The following is a 23,749-nucleotide window of genomic DNA, read 5'->3' on the forward strand; positions in this document are numbered from 1 at the left end:
TGGTAAACATTATTTTCATTTGATTTAAACAATGAAAAACTTAACTAAAAGGGATAGAGCAATCAGACTCTCTAAACAAAGAGCACAGAGCACATCTAATGCAACTTTCCCTATACCATTCCTACAAGCACACACAAACTTCTAAATGCATTATGCATGTTTTTATTTTCATTCCTTTAATGTTTAGATGAATAAGGAAACTAAATGCACAAACGATCAATCAATGCTTTTGGCAAGAAACGAAAACTTTATGACAGTTTCTTTTTGAAAGAAATGAATACTTTATGACAATTATTTTTCAGAAAAGTTAAGATTAATCAATGTAAGCTAACTTTGACAATGAACTAATAATGATAAATAAACCCCTTAAGAAACACTAAACAATCAAGCTCAAAGTAGGGCTAGGAAAGGAAATGTAATTTGATTTTAGAGCCATAGAAAACATTGATCTTTTAGCAAACAACATCAAAAGCAACTTTGAAAAAAATCAAGAAAAAGATGGGTATTTTGGCTTGACAGTGATGAACGTAGTCCCGAGTGGGAGATAGTGCATTGTAGAGAATTGTCTCTAAGCTAAGGCTGCTCTGTAGTGCACTGTGTCAAGAACAACACTGTGTTGATGCCAAAGAGCACAATCAACAGGCATTTAAGCACACTTTTGTTGACCAAAAAAACTTCAAAATGACTGAAAAGAGATCAATGAAGTCAAGTAAAGTCTACTAGGATGTAATAGGATAAGGGTAAACTACCAGGAACGATGGTTGTTCCCCAGTATGGTCACGAATTTATTATATGAAATTTATACCTACGAATAAGTACATCTTCCCTGAGTGGGTAGTTACACTTAGAACAATAGAAGTAAAGATGTTTAACCTTTTCCTACAATAGACAGATAAGATAAAGGAACCTACTAATAATCCTTCGCTTCCTTTGATCTTCTTTGAATTTCTCCTGTCGCTTCCGCTCAAACTGAATTTTCTCAATTGGTACCTACCAACATAAACAAAAGACGACAACAATCAAAGAATATGATCTATCTACTGTAAAAAAATGGACTCGATAAAATTTGAATATACATTCATCATAGGTATAGACAAAAGTATTGGAAAAGGAACAAACAACTTTATTGATTGATAGAAGGAGAAGTTACACCCAATGTGGTTCGATCCCATGTCACTCATCCAGCTTAGTCCAAACCCTCATCACACCAATAGCACATCAATCTAGTAACATAAAATTACTTGACAATGATTTCAAGTCTCAAACCAACAATATTTCTCTACAATCTCCAAGTTCCAGCCTCCTGATCACTATGATGAGTGGTCAATTTATAGGGAAATGCAAGTGGTTTTATCATAAATAAGATATTGAATGGTTTTCCATAATTGGATAGTTAGTTTCCATGGAGAAAGGGATGATAGGATAGAGGGTTGAATGAACCATAGCCTATCCAAAATCTTGCTCATAGGATGAGATAAGAGTTGGGCATCCTTCTAGAATGCTCTAGAATTAAGGAATATTCCTAGAATCCTCTGTCAATTTTGCTCATCCTCGCCCAACACAAGCTTAAGTGGGCCTAAGTGCTCTACAATGCAGGTCTGAATGGGCCTACCTAATATGCAGAGCAGTTTCTTCTAACCAAGGCTACGTTGATGTCCCAAAGAGGCATTTCGGCAGGGTTTCAAACTAGGAAACTTTCATGAATGAAAACATTCAATATGATGACTTGTCTAGGGCATGTAGCAACTAAAATTAGGGTTTGATGAGCCCTATTTGTAGTGATCTGGTCGTCAAGAGTGATATGCAAAAACAGACCTATAACAATGCAGAACATTATGCATAATCAATTACGGAATCTGATTCATATTTGCAAAAACATGTTGTGGTATGAAATATACGTGAATAATCAATGTTAATCAAATCTTGTCATGCATGGAGTTGTTATTATATTAGAGGGGTATAGGAAATAAGTTCTTGCAACTTGGAATTGTTTGGAGCAAGGCTTTCAATTGTTGTTATTTTGGATTGGTGTTTGCAACAGTTTCAAGCTAATAATCATGACCAACAACATAAGGATATAATTTTCTTGTAATTAACAGTGGTCAGGAGGATGTATTATGTTTCACCTTAGTTTTCCTAGTTAAGCACAATGTTGGTCTTAGGAATATACCTTACATTCCTATTTATGGTCAAAGTATGGTGGAGAGAGGGTTGATTGCCCAAGAATGAGAGAGCCCTTGCCTTGATTGATTTCACTAATTGGAATTTGGAAGTGTATCCTTGCCATGAAATCATTCGGGGGGGAAGTTTCTTGTAGGGGATATTAAAACATCGATTTTCTCTAGTGTAGCATGTTGGCAATGTGTTGGTAATCGTTTTTATTCCCACCTATTCCAGGTCTCTTTTTTTTTTATCTTCAAAACTGTTTGGACGATATTTAGCTTGTTTAAATGGAACATGGATGTGAGTAGAGAATGTTATGATTTGGTGAGATGACTTATTTGGACTTGGAGGATAGGGTACTTGTATCTCTATTGGGCTCATCATATAGATAGACAACGCATTTAGTGGTTTGATTGTCTCTCAAGTATAAATTGAGAGAAGGATAATAAAAAGAGCTTAAAGATGTTAATTATAGATGAAATGTTATGTAATGTAGCTTAGTTTGGTAGAAAGATCATTGTTTTGGTTTGCATATTCATGTGATATAAACCTTCATTCTCTACCCATTCTCTATATTTTACTCCCTATTATCTTTTATCTATGCTCCTTTATCTAATCTCTATATATTTCTAGAACTTAGAGGCCATTTTCTAACTATCGTTGGGTGGCTTGTTGGGAAGTTAGGGCCAATGCGATATTTCATTTTATTTTTCTTAATTTTATTATCAATTCCATTTAGAGTTCAATTAATGGGTGGCTTGAATTGCTTCATTGGCCATTTGAGTCTATGTACCATTCGTTATGAGGATGTGATTGGCCTCCCAACTGTCAAATGACTTGAACAATAGAATTCGCTCTACTCACATTTATTTCAATTTGGATACTGGAAGCTTGAGAGAAATTGGTGAGATGGGAGACTATAATTTGAGGAGTCCCCATCATTGCAATGTTTTATGAAGTAATATTGCTCAATAATGGCACTCCATTTAGAAGAGATGATGATTTTTCCATATTATTGTTTGTTTGAATAATATTCCATGAATATTTCAACAATGTTTGTTCCTTTGCAATATATATGACAATTCGCGAGCTTGAGAGGCCCTAGTTACCTTTAGAGGTCAATGAATGATAATGCATACATCCTTTGACTATAGATCCACTTGATAATATCACTAATTTATGGGTTATTTTAGGAGTATTGGTTCTTTGAGCTCTTCTTGATTTATGATGCCTTGATTTTGAGATATTGGTTTAATATTCCAATTTGATATCCACTTTTTGTCACTTTGAGCTAGATCTCCGCTATAAATTTTATCCATGCAATTTTTAATGATAGTTTATGTTGTCCAATTAATAGTATATTTTAATATTCTTTTCGATGAGACTTCAAATTTTACAAAGTCTTTTAACAAAGTTGAACCCTATGGGTACTTAGGAAGGTTTTCCATTGTCTCCTTGGCAACTCTACTACTTTAGGCCAATGCTTTTCTTACTTTGAATTATTATGTGAAATGGAAATTTTATATCAATGTCCAGATGGAATATGTTTGATCTGTTTTTGTACGGATACTTCATTGTAAATGAGTTGAAATTCAGGTTGTAATTATTACGTAAAATGGGAAATTTAAATCAATATCTTGGGTGATTAGGAAAATTTCATTCACCTGCATAATATAGTATGTGAATTATTATGTGAAATGGGCATTTTATATCAATGTCCAGATGGACTATGTTTGATCTACTTTTGTACAGATACTTCATTGTAAATGGGTTGAAATTCAAGTAGCAATTATTATGTAAAATAGGAAATTTAAATCAATATCTTGGGTGATTAGGAAAATTTCATTCACCTGAAGCATATAGTATGTTAGCAATATGGAAACAAGGTTGTTAGCGAGTTTTGTGGATGATTAATATTATTGGTTCTTTCATGCTCAGATCCACTCTTGCATTGATAATAGGCATTGTATCGATAAACTGAATGGACTCCACAAGATATGTTGGTTATGATGCAGGGTGTGACATTCAGGTAACTCCCTTGAGTTATTCTAGTAAGTTAAAAATATGTTCTTCATGATTATAGTTTTTATAAATATTATAGATCATGTGTCAAACATTATTTTTTTAAAATCAATGGCTATAAATGTAGTTTAAAGGATTGCCATAACTCTTCACATAATTCTTTAAAGTGTGCTAGCTCAATGGAAGAGTGTCTGCCTTATAAGCAGGAGGTTGGTGGTTTGCTCCCATTGTGGGTTAACATGGATTAATCAGCGATTTTGTAGTTTATTTTTAATCAAATGTTTTTTTATATCGATTTATTTCAATGGTGAGATATTTCTGGATTCATTGTTTTAAATTGTCTCCAAAGAGACAAAAGTGATCATTAAATAAATTTTTTATTATGTCTAGAGAAACAATAGCTAGTATTAAATACATATTGTCTCTAATAAGTGTTGTCTCTAGAGAGACAAAATTGAAATTGTCTCCAAAGAGACAAAAATGAAACTGTCTCCTAAGAGACAATAATGTTTGTGTTATATATTCTCTTTATAGAGACAATAATTTAGGACAATAATATTTAAGACAATATTTTTAAGACAGTAATATTTAAGACAATAATTTTTTAGACACTGGCTTAAAGACAATATTTAAGACAATACACAAGTTTTTTTTGTATCAAATTAAGACAATTTACCCAAAAAGTGTCTCAAATATTTTCTTAAAACCCCCCTTTATGTAGTATTGTTATGACCCAACATGCATGCTACAATGCACCTTTCTCCTTTTGATATACATTGTAGACAGATATTGGTTCTCCCACAATGAAATTACTCAACCTTCACTCAAGCACCTCTCATTATGATTTGTGGCATTTAATGGTCTAAGGAACATAAAAGTCAACTATGTTTTAGGAATATTAATTATGTTCATGTATACAAAATGACATATAAATTGATCTATATGATTATGAAAAATCAATTGATGAATCTTTATGAATATGTTTGCGCCAAATAAGGTGTTCAAGTACAAGTCTACACCCTATAGATGCAAGACCGCTATCTACAATGAAGGTTGAAGCCTCAAATATCAAATCCATATAAAGCAATGGTTTATACCCCCATCACTCAATTAATCATTCACTCACTATTTCTTGAGCAAGTAAACTTATTACAACCTATTTGGCTCTTTGGAGACGAATAAAGAGAGAAAACTCCTTGTGTGTTATTACGATGCATATCTAACAATATTGCTATACTAATGCATTCATGGTGAATTATGATGGACATGAAAATCACACTTATTTATAAGAAAAAATCTCTCTTTTTGTATTATTTACAAATTACAAGCAATAGATAAGAGCAATTTGGTATTTTTTTGGAAAATGTTGTATATATAAACTATGGTATAGAAACACTAAACTAGATGAAAGATTGTATAGTTTCTACAATGATGTGATGTGTTCCTTTGTAAATGCTCTATAAAAAAATTATTTTCTTTTATTTACCAAAAAACCATTTTAATGGGGTTGAAGTTTCTAAGTCAAATTATTGTGTCCTATGCATAAGCATGTGTGTTTGATTAAGTATTCTATTTTATGTTGTGATTTTCCTAGTTCACTTATAAACTAATGTAAAATATCTAGCACACATTGAATGTGTATTCACACTTGAACAACATATAAAAATGAAAACGCAAATTCTAATGAAAAATGGAATTCACATAGAGAATACCCTACGAGAAGTTATACTGAACCTTCAATTATTACCCTCCCTTCTTCAATCCTCTAGCATGGATTATTCCTTCTTCAATGTGAAATATTTCTCTAGTGTTGATATGTAGATGATGTGAATATGACCTATCCATATCATAAGCATGGGCACTGTTAGAGTCGGTCTTTACATCCCTCTATCAGAGATCATTTCTCTTTTTGCATTTCATTTTTAGGTGTCTCGCTCGATTCACTCAGTTGCATTCTGCTAGGAGCATGCCATAAATCTGACGGAAGGGTCTTGTCATTCATTACCCCTCATGCCTTATCCATGCTGGCTCAGGTCTGTTCATCAAAATCAAGTTTTAAAGTCACTTACAGTCCTGTTTCAGTTTCTAGATCACAAGAGTCATTTCAATAATTAGGTCTAGGGTTAGTCAATTTGGTCTTCAACAATGTCTAATAATGCCAGCAGACTCATGAGGGAGGTTCTTAATAATTTGTTATTTCAAAGATTTTCATCATCATATGGATGGATTATGACTTTTCTTCAAAACTATGTTTTGAAGAAAATTCAACATTTCGTTTTTGTAATAATTTTCAAAAGTTTTTCAATTGTTGAATTCTTCAGGTGCATCCTGGGTCTCCTTTGCCAAATTCCATGTTAGCTATCCCTACAAAAAATTGCCAAGAATTTCATCATTTCAGTCAATAAATCAAAAAGGAAATTTAAAAACAGAGTTGTATTAAAATGGAAAAAGTGCCAATGCCAGAACATTACAAAGATGGGTCTTGGAGAGTCAAAAATCAAATCCATGTCTTTATAAAGATATTTTCATGAAGATTAATGTCATTTTCATGCCAAGACCAAATAGAAGCCACTCAAAGCAAATTGGTTGAGTTAGTGTGTGATTTAGGTGAAGTTGGAGGAAACTTGGCCGGCACGGCGCATAGAGCAAGTGGCGCGGCGCACTGGGGAGGCACGGCACACTCGGAGAAACCACACAGTGTAAATTAACACAGGTGCGGCGCACTGGGATGGCACGGCGCATACACCTGAAAGCCTGAATCTTCTTGAATTTTCTCCAAATTGCCCATAACTTGCGTGGATTTTCCAGGTAGGGTCATTATCTTGGTATTTCATCCAATTTTGTGATAAGTTATGGTGGTTTATGGATGATAACGATTGAAACAAAAATCTTAAACCCTACCTCCAAAGTACCTCAAAAGGAAAATTGTTGTGGGTTTCAAAATCAGTGTTTTGCTACCAAAGTCACTCCTCCTTCCCATTCCTCCCTTGTTTTTATCATTCCCTAATTTCCTACCCCCCTAAGCTCATTAATTCCTTCTCCTAAATGCTCTGTCCCAAATTCTCCAATCTCACACCTCAAACCCTACACAACAATTCCTAACCCTATACATCAAATCCTACATCAAATCCCTCAAAACCCTCCTACATTTCCCTAATCCCTATAGTCCTAGTAGTCCCTAATCCCTTACTACTTTCCCTCTTCCTAACAGTCCCTTGTTTCATTTGTTTCCCCTTGGTGGCAGAATTTGAACACATCACTAAAAAAGCAGTTCAGCACAGTTTTCCTACTCCAACGTCTTTTTCTCCAAGGCCGTTTGAAAAACATCAGTCATGGCATCTGGGAATTCATTGGATTATGAAATGGAAACCCAAAGTGACTCCTCCATGGAGGAACATGCACCCCGGAGGCCTCATAGAGGAGGTAGACATATCAGAGAAGAACCAGTCACCCTCACTGAATTACAGGCCTGCCCTTTTGCCATGTTTTGTTTCCAGCATCAGTCATGCTAGGAGTTTTGTCAAAAGGTGGCTAATGTTCAATTTCATCATGAGTTGGCTCATCTATTTGTGCTGCATTTACATGGAGATCAAGCTACCTTAGCCGGTGTCACCTTCACACTTACACCAGAATCTGTCTCACTAGCAATCGGCATACCAAACATTGGGGAACCATGGACCAAGAGGAAGAAGATTGACCGGCAGCATTATGAGCCATACATTAAAATTGGTTTCTTGAGGCAGCTCAATGGAGTGTTTCCATTCTGATATTTGAAAGATGAATATGCTCCACTAATGAAATTGATCATGAAGTATTTCAGCTGTGAGGGACGGTTCTCTCGTTTATATGCTTATCACATCAGGTTGCTCATGCATTTCACCCAGGTACGGATGATGAACATTCCGTATTTCGTTTGTCGGAACATAGAGAGGATGACCACCTTTGTGCAGCACAAAACCCCTCAGTAGCAACTTAACAGTGTTTATCATTTTGCTCTTATTAAGATTTTGGTGGTTCATCAGCTTAGATTACAGGGCATCGCTTGGGATGATTTCATCTCTCTTGACTTCTTCAGAGCTTCACAGGGATTATCAAAGGTTAAGCATGAGACAGGTGGACCTTCTCATCAGTATGAGCGCCATGAGACCGCTAGTGTGCCGGTATTCATCACATATCAGAGAAGCACTAGACATTTGTTTACAGCAGTGAAGCGAGTGTTATCTCCACCCGGGGTGGAAGGGGCCTCGCTTCCTCCATCAGCATCAGAGGTATAGGACAAAGGCAAGAGGCCAATGCAAGATGAGGGGCCTTCAGGTGAACAAGAGACCAATTTCATTCTCCTTCATGATGATGATATAGACACGGGTCCACAGAGTGCACATCTTAGAGAGATCATTCAGGAGCAGCAAACAGAGATCCAAGCCTTATCCCTTGACTTGGAGAGGGCTAAGTGGACTATGAAATACTTGGAGCAGAGGAACAAACAACTTGAAGATCAGCAAGCAATCATGGAGTTACAAAACATCCGCGAGAATCGCCAAGCTGCACAAAGGAGAAGGGTTGAACTCACTTCATTGGAGCAAGAGATTAATGATGATCGGGAGTCTAATCTCGAGAGAGTCAACATCCACTTAGAGAGAATTTTGGACAAGGATGACAAGGACCATGTATTTTTGAGACACATGGCTTTCCACTACGTGGCACAGAACAAGGTTTGCAAGGCACGAATAAGGAATTTAAAGGCAAAATTAAAAAAGGCAATAAAGAAGAAAAAGAGGCAAAGGGAGCTTGATCGTCTTTAGATATTGGTTGAAGCCTCTTTAGCCCACCATGACACTTAATGAAGAAGCTCGAGCCCAAATTTCAAGAAATTTGGGGCATTTTTGGCATTTTGACAAATTTTGGCACAAAAAAAGGGTTTTTCTCCCTATGCGCCGTGCCACGTGGCGTGCGCTTTTGCTATGGAGCTCCAAATAGAAAAAATCTTATATTTTTGGATTTTTCATAAAAAATCATGGTTTCTGGTGCATGGCCAAGAAATTTGGGCAAGTTTTGAGTCCTCGGGAGGCCAAAAACACCCAAAAAATGACCTCACTACCCCTATTTTGACACACAGGGAGCAGTCTTGGGAGATTGAAGTTTTGGAGGGGAAATGGGCACTAAATCTAGAAATTCCACTTGGGTTGGAAAGTAGATAGGCAGGGCTTTCCAACAAGCACACTTGGGCTCAATTTGGACTTCCGGAAGTGCCTCAAACTCAGCTCCAAATTTGCGCGACGCATATAGATTTTGGCGCGACGCATAGAGAATTTTGGTTTGTTTTTCGCTCTTCAGCTCAGAAATTCGCCCAGTTTTGACCAGTTTTGATTCTTGAAGTTACTCTTGACCTTTCATGATGTAATTTGATAACCATGATGTAACATTGGCACATTTTTACTTGTTCTAGAGGATTCATTCACTAAAAGGTGAAAAGTGAGTGAATGAATCAATTTCCTAGCATATAGGGGTAAGTTGTTTGACTACCTAGATTTCAATTCCTTGTTTAGAATTAGTTCAAATAGCTCCTAGAATGATGAGTTCGACCCCTAAATGCAAGGGAATAGGTTTGGCTTGTCTATATTATGTAATTTCTAAGTCATTTTTAGGGTTGGACACTTGGGATTGCTTGGAACTCTATTGTACATTTAATTTTTGCAATTTTGGAAAAGGAAAGATTAGGGTTTTACAGCACTTGTTTGGATCCTTGTGGCTCTGTGTTTGGATGGTGTTTTTCTCCATGTATTTGTAAGTTCATGAATGTTTATGTATGCCATTTCCCTTCTCTTTCTTCTAAAATTAAACTGATGAGTACTTAAGGTGGAATTCATAAATTGCTATGCTCTGCCTTTGAATTTTGTTTAGTTTTATATGTTTTTCTTCAGTTTGTAGAGGATTCTTGATACAATCTTTCCCTCTTCAACTTCTCAACAATCTTTTCTATCCATTCATTCAATTTAAGGCATCCTAACCATTGCTTTTCTCACCCCAACTTGAACTCTGCAAGAACTGGCCCTCATCCTCAGACCCAAAATTTGTTTGTTCCATTTTTCCACCAAAAACCCCGAAAACTCAAAACAAATCCTTGTACTTAATACCTAGCCTAAGATTAGCCTTTATTACAGTCATCTCGAGCCCCATCGATTATCTTTTTCCGAGATTGACCCGGAGAGAGCCCTCTCCTGTCCTCGTAGGGCTAGCTACGAGGCTGAGCGTGGTTTGATGTGGACCTAGAACCTTGTCTTTTTAGCCTGAGGCAAATCTAGGCTCTAACAGGAACTTTCCTAGAATTAACAAATAAGTTATGTTGTTTTCCAGGTTAAGTTCAAGGCTTCATTTCCAACAATGATGAATGAGTGGCTCTATTTGGTCTAGACTAGTTGCGAGAACATATAAGAGAATATACAAAATAAGTCAACACTCCATTAATCACAATAAGTCAACAAAGGGAATATACTTGTTGTGAACAATGGGTATCCCTCTCCCACTCGCCCCTACCTCCCTCTCCCTCTCCCTCTCCCTCTCCCTCTCTCTCCATTCTCTAACGTCACAACTATCTCTCCCTTCCCCTCTCTCTAATCTATCTCTCTCTCTCTCCCTCCCTCCCCCCTCTCTATGTCCTATTACTCTATCTCTCCCTCTCACCATCCCCTTATCTCTCTATCCATCTCTTTGTATATCTTTTTTTTCTTTCTCTCTCTTTCCTCTTACTATCTCTCTTTGCCCCCCTCCCCTCATCCCTCCTTCACAAAACTTCCACTCGTCGAGGCTCTCCTCCTCCCTTCCCACCTCTCAATATTTCTATCTATATTCCTCCCCCCCTCTCACTACCCCCTTCACTCTTTTTCCTCTCTACCCTATCTCTCTCTCTCTCTCTCTCTCTCTCTCTCTCTTTTTAGTATCTCATTGTCCCGTCAAGTCTATAAACCTCCCCGCCCCCCACTTCATTTTATGTCATGCACATGATCCCTCACTCCCTCTCCCTACCCCTCTTCTCGTATCTATCCCCCACTCTCCCCCTCTCATTCATTCTCCTTCCCTCCTTGTTCCCAAATATCCTCCCCCAACTCTTTACCTCTCTCTCTTTCTCCCTCTCTCTCTACCCCCTCACACACACATACTCTCACTCTCTCTTCTTCTCCCCAAATCTCTCTTTCACTCCCACCCCACCTCTGTCCCTCTCTTATCCTCTATAACCTCCTCCTCTCTCTTTCTCTCTCCCCCCTCCACCCCTCTCTCTTCCTCCCATCCCCCTTCCCCTCCCGCCCCTCCACCCTCTTTCACACTCAACCCCTCCCCCACATATCTCTCTCCCTCATATCTCTCTCTTTCACCCTCCTACTCTCCTTCTCTATAATCCTCCCACCGCACTCCAACTAAAACTAGAATAAAATTAAATTGTCATCATCATGTCATGTAGAAAATAAAAATATCTCATCATTCAAATACACACACATATGAGAAAAGCTACACATTATGAGCGTATAAATTTCAACACCATATGCTTTAAAAAACTTATTGATTCATTTAACATGCAAAATAAATCATCATTATCATGCTAATATCACCTAACAAACACAATTCATATAATACAATAAACAAAAATAAAATCACATTATCTAATTAAAAAACATACTATCATGTCCTAGCTCATTAGATCAATTGGTGATCAAAGTAATGTGAAATCTATGAAAATTGAAAGATCTAAAGTTTAAATCCCCTTGTTGTACCCGGTTTACGGAGAAAAAGGTACAAAAACAAGAATACATAATTAGAAACATATATATGAACATTATATTCTCTTGCAAAAACATTATCCCATCTCACAATCAAAAACCCAATTATCATTAATTCATCATTATCATATCATCTAATAAATACAAAATCAAAATCATTTCTATCCCAATATATTTTAACAAAACTCTTATAAAAAAAACAAATAATTAATATTTTTAACAAACAACATTTTATCATTTAAAAATACATCATCTATTTATATATAAATAAAATGATATATATAAAAGAAATCAACTTTATTATTAATCAAACAAACACAATCAACACAATCATAATATTATGATGTCACAAATGATTTAGCACATTACATTATAATAATATTATTATTAATATCTATTTATATATAAATAAAATGATATAGATAAAAGAGTAACCAATAAAGTAATAATATGGAGAAATATTTTATAACATTACTTTTAAAAATATTAAGGTTTACAAATTTAATTTAGCTTCTAAAATAATATAAAAAAATAAAAAATTTATATGATAATTAAGTATTCTCAATTGTATCATAATTATGTATTATTTTACTATTAAAAAATTATATATAGATATATATCAAAATTTTCATTTTATACTAAATATATTGAAATAAACCCAATAATTTTTTTAAATAGCTCTCATTCATTTTCTTAAAATTGTAATCTTTATATTAATAATATTTGAGAAATTTAAATTTTTTATTATATTATTATTATTATTATTATTATTATTTTTAATAATCTTTATATTAATAATATTTTAGAAATTTAAAATTTTTATAATAATTTTTTTTTTTTTTTTAATTTTTAAAAAATTAAAACAATGTTTCCTTTAGATTCCAACATTACATTTCATAATTTTTTATTTTAGTATTATCAATATTTTTAAATTTAAATATATATAATAAGAAAATGTAATTTTTTATTTTAGTATTATCAATATTTTTAAATTTAAATATATATAATAAGAAAATGTTTATTAAAATGAATAAAAGGTTACAAATTATATTTAATTTATATAAATAAAAAATTATTATGTTGAGAGGTGCTCTCTCACTTATAGAAGAGATGTTGCTCTATTTTATTATGCATAATTTTTGGCTTGATCAAATTATATACTTGCAATGGCACCACACATTGCAAAGGAAAAGTTGTAAGGGAGAAGCATAGGACAGAAAAAATAATGATAGAAGTAAAAAAATTATGTAATTTTATTTATTACGAGCATTTTTGTGAGAAAAAAATTAAAATTTGCATAAAATGTGTTCATTGCTAAAATTACTCTGTCTAGAATTAAGAGAGTATTTTATTCAATGTTTCATCATTTCCATATAAATGATCTATTTCAAATCTGAACACCAACTCGACTCCCATCTAGAGTAGTACGAACACTACATTTGTCACGATCTCCTTTCATTATACCAACACAACATAAAAAAAAATTTAATCACATAATACCTACCTCTACCTTGAGTTTAATATAGTGCTGTTGACATGACATAACACCTAGTTATAAAGTGTATAATCATTAATCATGGCTATAATCATGCCCATTCGAATTTCTTGTATGATCATGTGTGTAAAACTCGGCACGTTGATGTATGTTTAATGGATGACCCTTGTACATTCATTTGGTATGCGGGGTTACACGTCTAACATCGCACCCTCACTTAACTGTACTGAGAGTTGGATGGTACGCAATAACCGAACGCCACTTGGTGAGCGGAGGAGCTTCCAGCTCACTGCCCTGTGGCCAGGTGGCTGTGAACCACGTGAGCGCATGTGACCATACAGGCAGGTTGACCTTCGGTTTACGAGCCATACTCCCGCTTAAACGAACGGCCAAGATCACTCATCCAGATTGAACGGTGTGGATCATTTCTAGGTTTTGGTTGACAATATAACTTGCCGGGTTCTTCGGTTTATGGCTCATTTTCATCAACGCTTCAGCTCTACCTCCGACAGAGCTCTGTCTCTGCAGTCTATTCTCTTGTGCAGGTATGGGTAACCCGTCATGGCCAATCTTCAAGCTTGTTAATGGCTATTCATGTTTTGATTTTTCTGCATCTTATCATGTATGTTACTTACCCGGTCGTGCTAACACCGTATAACTCGCGCAGGGGTTTGGTCTCAGCGCCACGGTCTTCAGGATATTCGGTGCAGGGTTTGGTTTCAGCGTATGCCTCATCCAAAAGGACTCGAAGTCACACCGCTTACTGCCGGGTAAGCTTGCATTGATTGTATTACCTTAGGGTTTCATGTATTGGAACATTGACAGCTTCATCTGGCCGAGTTTAGGCTCATACCTGTGCTATTGTATCTCAGGTCTGTTCACCCTACTCACAACAGGGTATGGCCTACAGGCGGCTTCCATCCCTGTACTGTAACCATGAATCCCCGTGTGAAGTTGCTCTCTGTTTTACGGCTTCGGCCCTAATGAGGGTTACTGTTTGTTTTTAGATTTTATTCAGTTGTAAAGAGTTAAATAGACCCTTTTTCTTATATGAACAGTACTTCTATATTTGGTTATCCAATCGACTCGTTTTCAACTGCTCTCAATACAGTTATTATTTGTTAACGGATGGCCTACCTTACGGCCTCTTCACAGTAATGAAATCTTATATTCGGAAGCTGTCTATTGATTTGTTCTGGCATTTCCTAGTTCCAGATCCACTTTACATCTGTATTATGTTTTATTAAACGTTTCCGTGCTTTCTATAGTTATGTGTCCATCCTCTGAACTGCGGTCTCAGGGTTTCGTCTTGCTCCTGGATTAATGGGAGCAAGCATCCCTTTTCTTGCCGCATATGTTAAAGAATGGCGTTGTGAACTTATGGTTAGATGTATGCGATACCAGTTCTATGATTCGTTTCTTAATCCATTGTTGCTATTTGTATTTAATGGTCCGCGGCCAATAACTGTAATCTCTTGGTGGTTGATTTTATAAGTTTGTTCATGATGTAAGTTACAAAGGGTTTACTTGTGGTAACCCTTTTTCGCCTATTGACTTCGGTTCTGAGTTTCCTACAGTTTCTATTTAAGCGTATTGCTGTTCGCTGATAAGTTTCTGGTTCCATTTCATGTACTCCCTCGTTTCCTTATATGTAAACGCACTACTGTGATGTATAGGTTTTTGCGTGTATGCTCTCGTTTCTTTATATAAATGCATCACTGTGCTATGTTTAATACATTTTCGGCCACGGCCGCTTCAAGTACATTTCTATTATCATATCGCTCATGAACGATTCTGCTTGTAGCATGTTTACACACCCAGGGTTTAAGTGTAGGGTAATCTTGTTATCGGCTATGATGTTTAATCACTTCTGTCAAAGAATATTTACTTGTTTCCCTACAGCCGGGTGTATATAATATCGTGCACTGTTATATCATTCATTTATTCGGCAGCAGTTGACATATACTACTATTTAAGTTTCTGTATGTTAATGACTAGGGTATTCACAGTCTCCATATATGCGTAAGCTGTAATTTTATTGAAGTTGTACAGGAAACTGACATTCATAATTGTATCAATATTTCCTACTAATACAGTAAATCATTCATCTGCACTACCTAGCTCTCTTCTTAAATAATAAATGAAACACAGACATTCATTCTGGTTACATAATCTACTTTATCAGGTGTACTACACTACTGTAGTGTAATATTATGCTGGCTTTACCTTTTCTTTTCAATTAACAGTTTAAGGTACATACCTGATAGTCTGCTACTGTTGCTTGTTATTCAGCTCCCACCTGTTACAATATAGCTCTTAACCGCCCAACCATGAGATCCACTACACTGGAAATCTCCCCCGAGCTATCTTGCAGGCCTGCAGCCTCCACAAGACCGGTGCACCACTGTGCTGGTTATCTGATCACAATCAGACTTAACCTTCATTAGGCAATCTGCCCTCTCTGGAATCTTTCCCTGCCTGTTCATCAACAGCCCAGGGTTTTCCTCCCCCAGGACCTTTTCCTTGGGTCAGAGGCAGTTTCTTTTTTTTTCAGTTCCATAACTGATTTTTTCCTTTTAATAGAAAATCCTCCTTTGGGAGGTTGCCAGCATTTCATCATTTCATTCATACACATGTGCAAAAATAATTTCTTATATTTATTTTAAACTCATAATGTCTTTAGTAAAACAAATTATTACTCATAATGTTTTACCATAGTAATTATCTGAAATAACAATTACCGAGTCATTACATCTTCCCCCCCTGGGATTGGACATCGTCCCGATGTCCTTTCTCATTGAATAAATTCGGGTAGGTCTTTTTAAAAGGTTCCTCATCTTCCCATGTAGCCTCCTCAGGACCATAGTGCTGCCACAGCACTTTAATTTGGGTAATAACCCGTTTCCGCAGCCGCACTTCTCTCCGGTCGAGAATGCTCTGCGGTTCGACCAGAACCTCGCCTTCCGGTTCGACCTGCAAACAACCAGCACATAATCAATCTCCCATTAAATAATGCTGCATAATTGAACAACCGTATTGGTTCTTACCCGCACATCTTGCCATTGAATAACATGTTTTGGGTCATATACATATTTCTTTAGAACAGAAACATGAAACACATTGTGAATCCTAATGTGACTGGGTAAAGCTAGTTGGTAGGCCACTGGCCCCACCCTAGCTAAAATCTGAAACGGTCCAAAATATCGAGGAGCCAGCTTGGCGCAACCACTCCATTGTAAGGTACTCCTTCGGGTTTGAATCCTTACAAACACATGGTCGCCAATATTGTATTCTGCAAACCTTCTTTTCCTATCTGCAAAGCTTTTCTGTCTGTCTTGAGCAGCCTTTAAATTTGCTCGCACTCTTTTTACCATATTTTCCATATCCTTCAACATTTCCGGACCCAAACTCAACTTATCCTCCAGTCCACTCCAACTTGAGGGTGTGTGGCACTTTCGCCCATATAAGACCTCAAAGGGGCTTAACTGAGTTGAAGTATGATACCCATTATTGTAGGCAAATTCAACCAAATGCAAATACTCCTCCCACTGTCTCGGCTTTAACATTACATTTGCTCGTAGCATGTCTTCTAACACCTGATTGACTCGCTCGGTTTGACCATCAGTCTGTGGGTGGTACGCCGTGCTGAAATTCAATTGAGTGCCTAACTCGGCAAACAAAGTTCTCCAAAAGGTGGACGTGAATTTCACATCCCGGTCTGATATAATTACCTTTGGCATTCCATGCAAGCGGAACACGTGTTGCATAAAGAGATATGCAATTTGTACTGCCTTGTAAGTAGACTGTACTGGTATGAAATGTGCTGCTTTACTCAATTTATCAACCACGACCATAATCGAATCATTGCCCTTCTTCGTTCGTGGTAGCCCGGTTATAAAGTCCATGGAAATGGTCTCCCATTTCCATTCCGGAATAGGCAGAGGCTGCAACAGTCCTGCTGGATGTTGATGTTCAGCCTTAATTTGCTGGCATTCCAGACATCTTGCCAGGTATTCCACTACCTGCTTTTTCATTCTTGGCCAGTAGTATTCCTTCTTCAGTGCTGTAACCATCTTTTGGTATCCTGGATGACCAGTGTAATGACTGATATGAAACTCGTCTAAAATCAGCTTCTTAAGGTCACTTGAATCGGGCACATACATCTTTTTATTAAAATACAACATTCCAACATTGTCCAATGTGTACCCTTGTTGTAACTTTTCATTATCAGATTGTTGAACCTGCTGTTTTAGATGCTGATATTCAGAATCATCATTGGCTGCTGTTTTTATCTGTTCAACTAGCGTACTTCGCCACTTACTGGCTGATAGTTCACATAAACAGTGAACCTTTCGGCTTAAGGCATCTGCCACTCGATTTTCTTTGCCTTTTAAATGCTTTATTTCAAAGTCAAATCCGCTTAGAAAATCTGCCCAACGACCTTGCCTTGCATTCAAGGTAGGTTGGCTGAAATAATGCGTCAAACTGTGATGATCAGTTAACAACAGAAACTTCTTTCCAAGAAGATAATGTCGCCACATCTTTAGTGCGTGAATCACAGCAGTTAACTCTAAATCATACGCAGAGTATCTTTGCTCATGTTCTTTTAGTTTCCTGGATTCATATGCTATAACCTTTCCTTCCTGCATTAGTACTCCTCCCACGCCCTCCTTGCTTGCGTCGGTGCACACCACGTAGTCCTTACTAGGATCAGCAATCCTCAGTATAGGTGCAGTGGTGAGAAGATGCTTTAAACGGTCAAAACTCTGCTGACAATCTGCTGTCCATTTGAATATTTTTCCTTTCTTTTGTAAGGAGGTGATAGGATAGGCTATTCTAGAAAAACCTTCTACAAATCTCCGGTAATAACCAGCTAACCCCATAAAAGATCTGATATCAGCAACATCCTTAGGTATAGGCCACTCCATAATAGATTTTATTTTCTCAGGGTCGACCGCAATTCCCTCCTTCGTAATTACGTGGCCCAAGTACTGGATTTCTTCCTTGAAGAAATCACATTTGCTAAACTTAGCATATAACTGATGTTCCCGGAGTGTTTGCAACACCAATCTAAGATGCTCCTCATGTTCCTGTTGGGAACGAGAATATATCAATATGTCGTCAATGAATATCAATACAAACTTGTCCAGAAATCTGTGAAACACGCTATTCATCATGCACATGAAAGTGGCAGGTGCATTGGTCAGCCCAAAAGGTAGCACTACAAATTCATAGTGCCCATAGCGTGTCCTAAAAGCAGTTTTGGCAATGTCCTCATCCTTAATCCTGATCTGATGGTAACCAGATCGCAGGTCAATTTTGGAAAACAGTTTGGCCCCTTTCACTTGGTCAAAGAGCTCATCTATTCTGGGCAAAGGGTACTTGTTTTTGACCGTAAGCTTATTCAGCTGCCGATAATCTATGCACATGCGCAAAGTTCCGTCCTTCTTTTTTACGAACAATACTGGTGCTCCCCAGGGTGACACACTGGGTCGAATGTACTGTTTGTCCAGCAACTCCTGAAGCTGCATTTTCAATTCTGTTAGCTCTGGTATGCTCATCCGATATGGAGCGCGCGATACTGGTGCCGCCCCCGGTATCAGTTCTATGGTGAAGTCTATGTCCCTTCTTGGAGGCAACCCCAGTACCTCTTCAGGAAAGACATCTGTAAATTCCTGTACCACAGGAATGTCATCTATCGCAGCCATCTTACTCTTCTGATTCGCGTAACCTACTTGTATAGCATAGACCTGACATTTCTTCCGAATGCATTTAGCTAGCTGAGTTGCAGTGATGGGTCGTATCTGAACCGGATGTTTAATTCCCTGCAATTCTTGTTGCTGCCCCAAATCATCCTTATAGTATATGGTCTTGGTTTTACAATTTACCAACGACCAGTGCTTTTCCAACCAATCCATGCCAATAAGAATGTCGTAGGAGCCTAACGGAAGTACATTCAAGTCTGCTGTTACAGGCTGTCCGGCTATGGTGAAAGAACAGTTATTGACTTTAGCTACAACCCGTCTTTTAGCTCCTGTAGCTAACTGGACCAACCATGGGTTTTTGAACTTTTCTGGTGGTAGCTTACAGTGTTCCACTACTTTTGGACTAACATAACTTAAAGTAGCTCCTGGATCAATAAGTATAGCTACAGAAAGGTGGGAAATCTTACCTTCGAATTCTACCATGGAAGGTTGGTATTCTGCCTGTCGGTCTTCTAATGCTGCATTGATCCTTGGTACGCTGCGCGCCACATCCCCGACAGTTGAGGCTTCATGAACTTGAGATATTTGTTCAGTTCTTTTACGCTGCGGACAATTCCTAGCATAATGTGGTCCTTCACATATCCAGCACTGAACTGAAGGTCTGTTCCCTTCACCTTCCGATTTAGCAGGAGGTTCGCTAATTCTGCTCTCACTTGGCTTAGGCCGGAAGGTACTCTTGCTTGTGTTTCTGTTAAGTTGCCCCTTTCCAGCTCCTTTACCACCATCTCTACGGCTTCCCTTGTTGCTTCCAACAATTCTGCTACCTTTTCTTTCATTCCATTTTCTGTTAGGAACTTCTCCTTTTTGTTTGTTCTGTTGGTAGCAAATTCTAGCCTTCCGAATTGCCTCATCCATAGTCCGGGGATTGTCAAATTCAATCCGTTCCCTTATGTAGGCCGGTAGACTACTCACAAACCTCTGTACCTTAGCCTTCTCCTCTTTAATGTAGGGCACGTAACGAAGCAGTGAGGTGAAACGATTTATAAATTCATCCATGGACTGCTGTCCTAAGCGTAAATCATGGAATTCTCGCGCTTTCTCATCGTAAAAACGCTCAGTTAAATACCTTTCCTTAAAATATTTCTGGAATTTCTCCCAGGTTATACTCTGCTCACCTACTCCCTTCACAATCTTGATTTCTTCCCACCATAAGGTGGCCTTGCCTTGCAGCTGGAAGATAGCCAGCCGTGCCTTCAGATTTTGGTCATATTCATAAAGTTGGAAGTATTTATTAATATTGATCAACCAGGCTTCTGCTGCTTCTTCCTGTTCTCCATCAAAGAGTGGAGGTTTGATTTTTCGGAATTCTCCCTGTAACTCCACTTTCTGCCTCTTGGAAATTTGTTGTTCTTGTACATTATCAGAATGATCTTCCTGCTCCTCAGAAAGCCCAGGTGCATAATCTCGTTCCTCCATGCCCCGTTGCTGCTCTGCACTAGGGCTGGCCAAGGGTGGGTTTTGTTTATCTGACAAACTCTTTAATATCCTTTCTTGTTCTACAGTTAAGCGGGCATTATCCTCTCGCAGGCGCGCCATCTCTCCCTTCAGCTCCTGAACAGTTTGCAATATTGCTTGATTGGTACTTCGTGTCTCAGCACCAAGCTGTACCCACACTCCTTCATTTCCCGGAGGGCTGCCGCCAGCTCCCGGCATTTCTTCCATCTTCTTTTACTGTTAACAGGTAACTGTCTTTATTTGTTTCTCCTGATAGTACACAAGAAGGACAATTAATTACTTGTTACTGTGTAACTTTTTCATTTAGTTCCTGCTGTCCCAAAGGCCACAGTTTGGAAACTTCAGCTCCGATACCACATTGTCACGATCTCCTTTCATTATACCAACACAACATAAAAAAAAATTTAATCACATAATACCTACCTCTACCTTGAGTTTAATATAGTGCTGTTGACATGACATAACACCTAGTTATAAAGTGTATAATCATTAATCATGGCTATAATCATGCCCATTCGAATTTCTTGTATGATCATGTGTGTAAAACTCGGCACGTTGATGTATGTTTAATGGATGACCCTTGTACATTCATTTGATATGCGGGGTTACACGTCTAACATCGCACCCTCACTTAACTGTACTGAGAGTTGGATGGTACGCATTAACCGAACGCCACTTGGTGAGCGGAGGAGCTTCCAGCTCACTGCCCTGTGGCCAGGTGGCTGTGAACCACGTGAGCGCATGTGACCATACAGGCAGGTTGACCTTCGGTTTACGAGCCATACTCCCGCTTAAACGAACGGTCATGATCAATCATTCAGGCTGAACGGTGTGGATCGCTTCTAGGTTTTGGTTGACAATATAACTTGCCGGGTTCTTCGGTTTATGGCTCATTTTCATCAACGCTTCAGCTCTACCTCCGACAGAGCTCTGTCTCTGCAGTCTATTCTCTTGTGCAGGTATGGGTAACCCGTCATGGCCAATCTTCAAGCTTGTTAATGGCTATTCATGTTTTGATTTTTCTGCATCTTATCATGTATGTTACTTACCCGGTAGTGCTAACACCGTATAACTCGCGCAGGGGTTTGGTCTCAGCGCCACGGTCTTCAGGATATTCGGTGCAGGGTTTGGTTTCCGCGTATGCCTCATCCAAAAGGACTCGAAGTCACACCGCTTACTGCCGGGTAAGCTTGCATTGATTGTATTACCTTAGGGTTTCATGTATTGGAACATTGACAGCTTCATCTGGCCGAGTTTAGGCTCATACCTGTGCTATTGTATCTCAGGTCTGTTCACCCTACTCACAACAGGGTATGGCCTACAGGCGGCTTCCATCCCTGTACTGTAACCATGAATCCCCGTGTGAAGTTGCTCTCTGTTTTACGGCTTCGGCCCTAATGAGGGTTACTGTTTGTTTTTAGATTTTATTCAGTTGTAAAGAGTTAAATAGACCCTTTTTCTTATATGAACAGTACTTCTATATTTGGTTATCCAATCGACTCGTTTTCAACTGCTCTCAATACAGTTATTATTTGTTAACGGATGGCCTACCTTACGGCCTCTTCACAGTAATGAAATCTTATATTCGGAAGCTGTCTATTGATTTGTTCTGGCATTTCCTAGTTCCAGATCCACTTTACATCTGTATTATGTTTTATTAAACGTTTCCGTGCTTTCTATAGTTATGTGTCCATCCTCTGAACTGCGGTCTCAGGGTTTCGTCTTGCTCCTGGATTAATGGGAGCAAGCATCCCTTTTCTTGCCGCATATGTTAAAGAATGGCGTTGTGAACTTATGGTTAGATGTATGCGATACCAGTTCTATGATTTGTTTCTTAATCCATTGTTGCTATTTGTATTTAATGGTCCGCGGCCAATAACTGTAATCTCTTGGTGGTTGATTTTATAAGTTTGTTCATGATGTAAGTTACAAAGGGTTTACTTGTGGTAACCCTTTTTCGCCTATTGACTTCGGTTCTGAGTTTCCTACAGTTTCTATTTAAGCGTATTGCTGTTCGCTGATAAGTTTCTGGTTCCATTTCATGTACTCCCTCGTTTCCTTATATGTAAACGCACTACTGTGATGTATAGGTTTTTGCGTGTATGCTCTCGTTTCTTTATATAAATGCATCACTGTGCTATGTTTAATACATTTTCGGCCACGGCCGCTTCAAGTACATTTCTATTATCATATCGCTCATGAACGATTCTGCTTGTAGCATGTTTACACACCCAGGGTTTAAGTGTAGGGTAATCTTGTTATCGGCTATGATGTTTAATCACTTCTGTCAAAGAATATTTACTTGTTTCCCTACAGCCGGGTGTATATAATATCGTGCACTGTTATATCATTCATTTATTCGGCAGCAGTTGACATATACTACTATTTAAGTTTCTGTATGTTAATGACTAGGGTATTCACAGTCTCCATATATGCGTAAGCTGTAATTTTATTGAAGTTGTACAGGAAACTGACATTCATAATTGTATCAATATTTCCTACTAATACAGTAAATCATTCATCTGCACTACCTAGCTCTCTTCTTAAATAATAAATGAAACACAGACATTCATTCTGGTTACATAATCTACTTTATCAGGTGTACTACACTACTGTAGTGTAATATTATGCTGGCTTTACCTTTTCTTTTCAATTAACAGTTTAAGGTACATACCTGATAGTCTGCTACTGTTGCTTGTTATTCAGCTCCCACCTGTTACAATATAGCTCTTAACCGCCCAACCATGAGATCCACTACACTGGAAATCTCCCCCCGAGCTATCTTGCAGGCCTGCAGCCTCCACAAGACCGGTGCACCACTGTGCTGGTTATCTGATCACAATCAGACTTAACCTTCATTAGGCAATCTGCCCTCTCTGGAATCTTTCCCTGCCTGTTCATCAACAGCCCAGGGTTTTCCTCCCCCAGGACCTTTTCCTTGGGTCAGAGGCAGTTTCTTTTTTTTTTCAGTTCCATAACTGATTTTTTCCTTTTAATAGAAAATCCTCCTTTGGGAGGTTGCCAGCATTTCATCATTTCATTCATACACATGTGCAAAAATAATTTCTTATATTTAT

At 37.8% G+C, this 23,749-nt stretch overlaps 1 protein-coding gene across 1 annotated transcript; it reads left to right on the forward strand.

The window, feature by feature from the left end:
- The first annotated feature begins 21,557 nt into the window (after positions 1–21,557).
- LOC149173206 (uncharacterized) lies at positions 21,558–22,224 on the forward strand. Its single transcript, XM_089426611.1, has 3 exons — positions 21,558–21,631; positions 21,754–21,856; positions 21,959–22,224. The coding sequence occupies exons 1-3, from the start codon at positions 21,558–21,560 to the stop codon at positions 22,091–22,093; spliced, it is 312 nt and encodes a 103-aa protein (XP_089282737.1). The 3' UTR covers positions 22,094–22,224.
- The last annotated feature ends 1,525 nt before the right edge of the window (positions 22,225–23,749 follow it).

The sequence above is a fragment of the Pinus tabuliformis genome, chromosome 4_2, assembly GCF_031772625.1.
Source record: "Pinus tabuliformis cultivar Carrire ecotype Pingquan chromosome 4_2, CPIR1, whole genome shotgun sequence".
Lineage (NCBI taxonomy): Eukaryota > Viridiplantae > Streptophyta > Pinopsida > Pinales > Pinaceae > Pinus > Pinus tabuliformis.

What these genes read in the sequence shown, in the direction of transcription:
- LOC149173206 (XM_089426611.1), top strand. Translation starts at nt 21,558, where the DNA reads ATGGCTCATTTTCATCAACGCTTCAGCTCTACCTCCGACAGAGCTCTG. An exon ending in CAGTCTATTCTCTTGTGCAG is followed by an intron (nt 21,632 to 21,753) that starts GTATGGGTAACC and finishes TAACTCGCGCAG; the next exon opens with GGGTTTGGTCTCAGCGCCAC. An exon ending in GTCACACCGCTTACTGCCGG is followed by an intron (nt 21,857 to 21,958) that starts GTAAGCTTGCAT and finishes ATTGTATCTCAG; the next exon opens with GTCTGTTCACCCTACTCACA.